This window comes from Amyelois transitella, chromosome 14 (assembly GCF_032362555.1).
Source record: "Amyelois transitella isolate CPQ chromosome 14, ilAmyTran1.1, whole genome shotgun sequence".
Classification (NCBI taxonomy): domain Eukaryota; kingdom Metazoa; phylum Arthropoda; class Insecta; order Lepidoptera; family Pyralidae; genus Amyelois; species Amyelois transitella.
In genome coordinates, this window is record NC_083517.1 from 1,511,958 (window position 1) to 1,520,582 (window position 8,625).

Here is an 8,625-nt window from a genome sequence, read left to right on the forward strand (position 1 = left end):
ACTATAAATGACTCCGGATACAGCATTCGGAAACGATTTGTATATGAAATGGACGAGACAAGGTAACCTTGTCATGACTATTTAGTCATATCTATTAATATTGTGAAGTTGACGTTGTGAAGAAAATGCTGCAGTGCAGTTTGTTACCGCTTCTTCTTCGTCTCTGCCTACCCCTCCGGGAAAGAGGCGTGAGTTTATGTATGTATGTCTTCTGCACTGACGCCTTGGAAGCGGCAGTAAACTTAGTTTTTAAGTAATTTATTTGACGTCAACCAAGTTGTTAAACCATACGACAATTATAAAGCGATATAATAATATCCTATAATAATGAATAAAAAATTTTGAATTTTGAATTTTGACTCAAATTCCATATTAGTTTAGTGTTTTTAGACGATGGGCTAGCAACCTGTCACTATTTGAATAATTATTGTGGCTACCAACATACTTACCAACAAGCTTACCTTACCCAAATTGGTGACCTCCGACTGAACAAAACAACAAGAAGAAGAATCCCTGCTCGTCGGCTCAGCGGAAAAATTCCATTCTCACCTTCTGAAGCGGAGTATTAATTCCTAACAACAAACCCTGGAGAATCTCTCTCTCCAAATTATAATAGGCTTATAATTAACTTGGGATTCCTCTTTTAGACTATGGGCTAGCAACCTGTAACTATTTGAATCTCAATTCTATCATTAAGCTAAACAGCTGAGCGTGGCTCTGTTTACCCCACAAAGGATAAACAGGCCCAACAGCCTATCTTATAGGCTTAATGAGAGAATTGAGATTCAAATAGTGACAGCTTGCTAGCCTATCGCCTAAAAGAGGAATCCCAAGTTAATTATAAGCCGATCCCTTAGTCGCCTTTTACGACATCCATGGGAAAGATATGGAGTGGTCCTATTTTTTTTTTCGGTGCCGGGATCCACACGGCACAAAAATCTATGAATCTGTAAAAATATTGTTCAAAATTGTCTGTACTCCTTTGAAAGGGCGAAAAAAAAAAATGAAATATACAAGCGGGTCTAATGAGCGAATATTTCCGCTAACGAGTACCCTGGTAAAGCAAGTACTTATTTTAACTGAAATATTGTTATAAGCACTAGATACACTCGCGTTGTGCGGTTCACGGCTTTTTGACCGACGAAGAAACAACGGGGTGTTATGAGTTTGACGTGTCTGTCTTTGTGTTTTTTTGCGGAATCCGTGCTCCTGACAAAATTATCGAATTTGTTACTTATGTATTTTTTTTCCCTTTCATTCATCATTAATGTAGACAATGTGCATTCGTCCACGATTTATAGATTTAGGAGATCTATATTTGTTAATTGACGTCCGGTGAAAATGCTGCGGTGTAGTTTGCTCCGCCGCTTCTTGAACACATGCGCTTTAGAAGCGGTAGAAGTGACTGATGACTGAACTGATGTGACGTCAATAAGTGATATCTTGTATCCAATTTTGAAAATAAATCTATTCTATTCTATAATTTTTTCACCGGCCGCCTTAAAACGCTGTGATTTCAAATTCCCTCTCCGCATGTCACTGACCCGATTGGGGATTTTCAAGGGAAGAGTGAATAAGCACTATTGGAGCTAGCGTATATCACTTTAGGCCCCATCTTGCTTACTAAGTTACTACCAGGCAGATAGAGGCCAAACGCACTCATATCTATAGTACTTAGTACTATTATTATAAAGCTGAAGAGTTTGTTTGTTTGAACGCGCTAATCTCAGGAACTACTGGTTGGAATTGGAAAATCTTTTTTGTGTTGAATAGACCATTTATCGAGCAAGGCTTTAGGCTATATAACATCACGCTGCAACTTTTAGGAGCGAAGAAATAATGGAAAAAGTGAAAAAGAAAACGGGGAAAATTATTCATCCTTGAAGGCTTCTTTAATGCCCAAAATAACTATTCCACGCGGACAAAGTCGTGGGCACAGCTAGTTTATTATTAAAAATAAAAACATTTCAGTTTATCACTCGTCCCTATGCATTCAACCGTGCGTTTATAAACTTACCTGATGTAAGAATAACATGGAGTCAATGAACCGCATTTGCTTTGAAAAATGCGCCTTTTATGTAAACAAAAGAGAACTTTGTTTATTTGGATTTTTTTTACATCTTGAATTAACTATCTTCAGTTATTTAGTTGGTTATATTTAGATCTACGGCTGCAACTTTCTCTTACATCAATCGTGACAAAATACATATAAAATATATGTATTCGGTTTAAAACAAGTTTAAAAAAATGCTGAATGAAAAAAAACGAAACGGGGGATCTATTTAAGACCAAAAAAATAAAATAAATTTATTTATACTTCATTTTAATAATAATTTCATTTAATTATTACTTTTATTTATTTAAATCAATATTTGTTTTATTTTATTTTTTATGTCATATAATAGATTTTCTGTCTGTCTGTACTCGCATAACCCGAAACATCCAATCAAATTGAAATCCAAATCCAATTTGAATGCGGTTTTCTCTGATATAAGAAGACTTGGTCCAACATAAAAACTGGTAAACAAAAGATTCTCCCCTACCCCTCTATTGGTTTATTGTCACAGGTAGTCAGGATTTTGTTTTGAGATTATCAGTGATCTTTCACCGCAAAAGATGTCGCGGGCAACAGCTAGTAAATATTTCATTTACGCTTATGAATGGCTTTGCGCGTTTGTGCCTCACCGCTGGAAGAAACTATAGTACTTAGATGAAATGAACTGAGACATTAATTAAGAGTTACGATATTTAAGAGGAATAAAACATCTTTCAAGTTCAAATCCATTAGAACGTTTAACAATGAAAACCGTAGCTTTGTTAAACACTGTCTTTATATTTTGACCTGAAAATTGTCAGTTGAGTTTTTCTTAGTTATTTATTATTATTGTTTCTTTGAAAAACACCGTCGTATTTTGAACTCGACCTTACATTTTTTTTCTATATTCTAAAGATTTTTTTTTTCATTATTTTTGCTTTCATCGTGACCTTCTATACTAAGCAGGTTCATTATGCATTTTGTTACTTACGATATTTATGATGTCTATTGTCAAATTTTTTTTTTAATCACTTAATCCGTACCTTAGTTACCTAATAGTTGTAGGAGAACAAAGTCACAAAAATCTCCTCGGAATATGACGTTATGCGGATGTTAAAAAAAATTACGAATGAGAAAACCTGTAGCAATTATAAGTTATCAATAACTTAAAAAAATTATGATATATGTGACCAGTTTTATATGAGTTTATTATCATCAAAAAAAAAATAACGTAAGAAATAGGTTTAGAAATAGGCTCAACGTGGCCGTTCAGACTTTCCGGGACTATTGGCTCTGTCTACCCCGTAAGGAATATAGACGTGACTATATGTATGTATGTAAGAAATAGGTTTACTTTCACTAAGCCAATTGCATGTCTAAAAAGATATATACTTAGTAGTAAAGTACGAGATCAGTATGTATGTATGTTTATACGTGGGCACGCAAAAGATTTATAAAGTAAAATGCTGTTGAATGTAAAAGTTGACGTTGACGTGAAGTTGACGTTGTTGAAGAAAATGCTGCAGTGCAGTTTGTTACCGCTTCTTCTGCACTGACGCATTGGAAGCGGCAGTAAACTTATTTTTAAGTTATTTATTTGACGTCAACCAATGTCGTGAAACCAAAAGATTTGATAATTTTTAAGCGATATGAAGTATCCTACAATAATGAATGAAAATTTTGAATTAGAATTATGAATTTGGAAGATTCATGTACTTATTTTAAAGTTAAGCTACCTATTTATCTTTCATAAAATTTCCTTAGAAATGACGGCCTGTGCCGATTAAACGCAAAAATTTGCATATCGTGCCTGAGTTCTGGTGGATTTGCTGAGAATTTTGCTGGATTTTGGGTAACGATTGTGGAGTAAATTAGCTAGCTATATACGTGAAGCGTTGATGACAGAGTAGTTAAATTATTCGATTTGTAAAAGGGAGGTACGAGGTTCGAATCAGTATTATCGTTGAGTCGTTCAAAGGAAAAGTTTAATCACGCTTCTTACCCCTAAGGGGTAGGCAGATACTTCACCATTCCATTTGCCACGATCGCAGCACACTTCTTTCGCTTCATCCGTATTTATTATTCTCTTCATGCAAGTTCTCTTGACCTGACCTTTCTGTATAATGATGGAATTCAATAAATTTGGATTAAATAGCCACAAAAGTCAAGTTTTGATTAGATTTATTCAAAAGTCGGCAAATCAAGTCTTGTGATCAGTAGCTCTGTCTACCCCTGAAGGGATAAAGTATTTTGAGATTTTGCACAACCAGTCTACACAATTTCAAATTTTACCATTTTAATTCACAAAGTAAAGTCAGCGCAAAATGTTTGCTCATCGCAATGGGCCCTTTATTTACATTGGTACGTCAATATGCGTAGGTACTAGTTAGCTAGCATCAATGAGTATTGATGTATTTTATATAGATGCATACTTCGATCATAATGTTATAGGCACAACTTTATGGATGAGCGAATATTTGAAAGCAAAGATAACATTTTTAAGCTAAAATAGTTGATTATTTAGTGTAATTAATGAAACTTAACCTAACTTACAAAAGCGAATAGGACAAATAGCGCTTAGCTATACAATCTATACTAATATTGTATAGCTGAAGAGTTTGTTTGTTTGAAGGCGCTAATCTCAGGAACTACTGGTTCCAATTGAAAAATTCTTTTTGCGTTGAATAGACCATTTATCGGAAAAGACTTTAGGCTATATAACATCACGCTGCAACTATAAGGAGCAAAGAAATAATGGAATATGTGAAAAAAAAACAGGGAAAATTATTCATTCTTCAATGATGCCCAAAATAACTATTCCACGCGGACAAAGTAGCGGGCACACCTAATATATAATATAGGTATCACAATCGGGTGTACAAAATCATTGTCTGCGCTACAGCCATCATCTAGCGGATAATATTTTTCTATACTTCGAATAGGTTTCGTTCCAGAAAAGCAACCTTTCGGAGTACCACAAGGGTTCCATTGACAGCTCCTTGTCTATGACCAATAGTCGGGGATCTTCACGTCTTACTGGCTCCCATTTCACTGGCAACAATCCGGATATTTCCGGAGTAGGATCACTGGAATGGACAAAGTAATCATTAGAATTGTGCCGTGTGATTCACGGCACCAATAAAAGAATAGGACCACTCCTTTTATTTCCCATGGATGTCGTAAAAGGTCACTAAGGGATAGGTTTATAAACTTGGGATTCTTCTTATAGGCGATTGGCTAGCAACCTGTCACTATTTGAATCTCAATTCTATCATTAATATGGGTAACAGGCTTTTCATGCTGGTCTAGTAACGAAGTTATTTTCTTCTTATTGTGTAAATTTTTATAATATTTTTTCAACGAAGAAAAAACATTTGTCTGAAAAAATATAACTAGTGAGTCCACCTCTTACCTATACTTTGCGAAGTTTGTCCACATTGTAGTAATTTTGTCGATCATATCTCTTTCTAGAAACGCATTTATTAACGGCATTTTGAACTTAAACATGTAGAACAGCTCATCTATGTGGGTAGCACCTGGTTCCATAGGAAAACCATACAGAAATTTGGGAAAATTCATCCATCCATCATAGGAGAATTTGTAAGAAAATACAGGATAATCAGAATGTTTGAGCAATAGATCTGCTGTGAATATTACTGGAAAAATTAAACTCGAATCACCATAGTAAAACGAAATCTTTGGCATTGTATCTTTATTAATATCATCTCTGCCCATGTACATACTTTTTAATAATTCCGCGGTTTTCATTTTTTCTTCATTATTTTGAAATTCTAAATCATCTGGCAGGGAATCACGAAAGTTTAAATTTTCTATCATCGAATCATTTTCGTTTCTAGCAAAGAGATAACCTTCAGCATCATTGTGACCTATCATTACTGGCAATTTCTCAAATTGGCTATTAACAGTCATATTGTACGGATTATCTGACAAGAATGTTTCTACATCAGTAATCTTTTTTTCAATGCACGGCGTGAATACGTATTCAGATATTATTGTTTTCCCTTTAGCTCTTGGTACACGAGTCAAAAATAATTCATCTGCTGATTTATATCTAAATATATTGTAAAGTTCATTTGGATCTTCAGTATTGTGGCCCATTTGCTGCGCCAGTTGGCTTGCTGATTTCAAAGGATCATGCTGTAGGGCCCAATGAGCGATCGCGGTGCCACTTTGCATTATTGCTTTATTAAATAGTCCTTTAGACATTGGCGATACTGAATGAAAGTATACTGATGCAGCTCCAGCACTCTCTCCAAATAAAGTAATATTATCAGGATCCCCTCCAAAAGATTTGATGTTCTTCTTGACCCATTTAAGAGCAGCATTCTGGTCTTTTAACCCGGCGTTTCCCGGTGCTTCCTTAATACCTAAACATAAGAATCCTAAGATTTCAAGTCTGTAATTGAAGGTGACCACAATGACTCCATGTTCGGTCAAATAATCTCCTCTACTATTTTCCAAACGAGTTCCTGATCCCTCTCTAAATCCTCCTCCATGTATATACACCATGACAGGGAAAAGACTTTTTTTAGTTTGAAGAGGAGTATAAACGTTGACGACAAGACAATTTTCCTGACCTACGATTTTGTCTTTAGAATATCTTTGGATGCACCAAACATTCTCTTTGGTGGCCTCAAATATGCCATCCCAAACTGGATTAGGTACAGGACTCTGAAATCAATACTTAGTTCAGTACATAGGGGAAAATTAAGTCATAAAAAAGGAGAAAAACTGAAACTTTGTGAGGTCTACTTTTAACATCCTGCTTGTTACGCGTAAGTTCATTATATCTGTAGCGGGAGCGATGATTCGGGCTCGTCCGCCATAAAGGGAAGATCTTCCGCCAGGCTAGTTGTTATACCTGGAGAACCACAACTTCGTCGATTTTGAGTCTCAGGTAGAATATGTATGCTCCAACACGTGAAATCTTTGTTTGCGCGATTAAGATTCTTTGCTGTTATCGTCTAATAGCGTCTCATAATTGGCTATTGTGACTTAGGCAAAGAAAGGTCGCCCCATATTCTTATTTCATACAAATCACTAAACTATACGGATTTGAAAGGGAGCATAGGGGGATAAAAACAAAAATATTAATTTGAAACTTATTGCAACCCAATTTGGACTGATAGCAAAACATTCACCAAACGAGTTGGATAAATCCTTACCTGAAATCGCTCTGGTGCAGTAGCGTATGGTATACCGTAATAAGCTATATGGGAGCCATCATTTGCCACTGATCCACGAAGCCAGCCGCCACTCACGCGCAGAGGTATCGTCGGTTGACGCACCAACCGTGCCGCCCAAAGTGACCACAACACGAGCCATTTTCGACTCATCGATTTTAAATTTATCGTCCTAGACAAATTGAACATGCATTTATATGTGTTATCGGTGATAGAACACATATATTATAAAGTTAAAAGAAGTAAGTAGAACTGGCATGAAAATAATGATAAAACTGGACGAACCTTACAGACGCATGAATCTGAGGGATATATTGAATATTTCTGACCAGCTGTAGTTAATATAAAATATATTTCACTTAAAAACAAAAACACCAACAGACGAAAACACGTTAACTGATTTTAACAGCTCCTATGATTTCACAGTTAAAAAAAAAATTAAGGTTCTCAATGAAATTAAACATGAGAAAGGTTGTCTAACATTTTGAATAAATTTTCACAAATGACAAAGAAAACAATTTTTTATGGTAATTTTTTACACATAGTACGTACGTTCTTTAAAAGTTACGGGATATTTTTAGTAAAAAATTCAAAAGTATTATTGATTCTGCCAGTTTTTTTTGGAAAATTGTTTTGGCATACATTAATAAATTGACTATCCGAGACGCGGTACAAAAAACTTTAAGTGTGACTGTAAAAAATTACAAGGTTACTTGTAAAATATATAAATAATATTAAGTTTATGTAATTGTTACTTCGTTGGCTATCAACAGCAAAACAATTTTCAGTAATGTCAAATCTCAATACAATAATTAAATAGGATTTAACAACCACGCATTTGGTCAAATTACTTTGCGAAAAGAAATGGCTCTTTTTCTTTCGGACCAATCGCGACGCGAAGTTCACAGCAACATGAATATTTAAGGGATTATTAAAGTATTAATGTCTAAGATTCTAATTATTTTTATTGTAACTATTGCCGTGTGGTTCCCGGCACCAATACAAAAAAGGAACACTCCATTTCTTTCCCATTGATAGGCTTACAAACTTGGGGTTTTTTTTAAGCGATGGGCTAGCAACATGTCACACATTTGAATCTCAATTCTATCTGAAAGTCAAATACCTGAACGTGGCCTCACAGTCTCTTTAAGACTGTTGGCTCTGTCTAGCCCACAATGGATATAGACGTGACCATATGCATGTATGTAACTAAAATACATTTGACGACAAAAACTGCATTGTCACAGGAACGGCAAGGCATTAAGAATGCGACACCTCAACTACAGATGCTCCCTGACATAAAATTCCATATACCTGACCACATTAAACGAAAACAATTCTCAAACAACCGAGCCATTAAAAGTAATGAGAGTATCCCCGAACGCC

The 8,625-nt window shown here is 35.3% G+C and overlaps 1 protein-coding gene across 1 annotated transcript; it reads right to left on the bottom strand.

Moving 5' to 3' along the window:
- Nucleotides 1–4,338: 4,338 nt before the first annotated feature.
- On the bottom strand, nucleotides 4,339–7,778 carry LOC106132846 (acetylcholinesterase). Its single transcript, XM_013332390.2, has 4 exons — nucleotides 7,525–7,778; nucleotides 7,222–7,411; nucleotides 5,448–6,727; nucleotides 4,339–5,121 (listed from the first exon to the last, which is right to left on the bottom strand). The coding sequence occupies exons 2-4, from the start codon at nucleotides 7,390–7,392 to the stop codon at nucleotides 4,941–4,943; spliced, it is 1,632 nt and encodes a 543-aa protein (XP_013187844.2). The 5' UTR covers nucleotides 7,393–7,411; nucleotides 7,525–7,778; the 3' UTR covers nucleotides 4,339–4,940.
- Nucleotides 7,779–8,625: the final 847 nt, after the last annotated feature.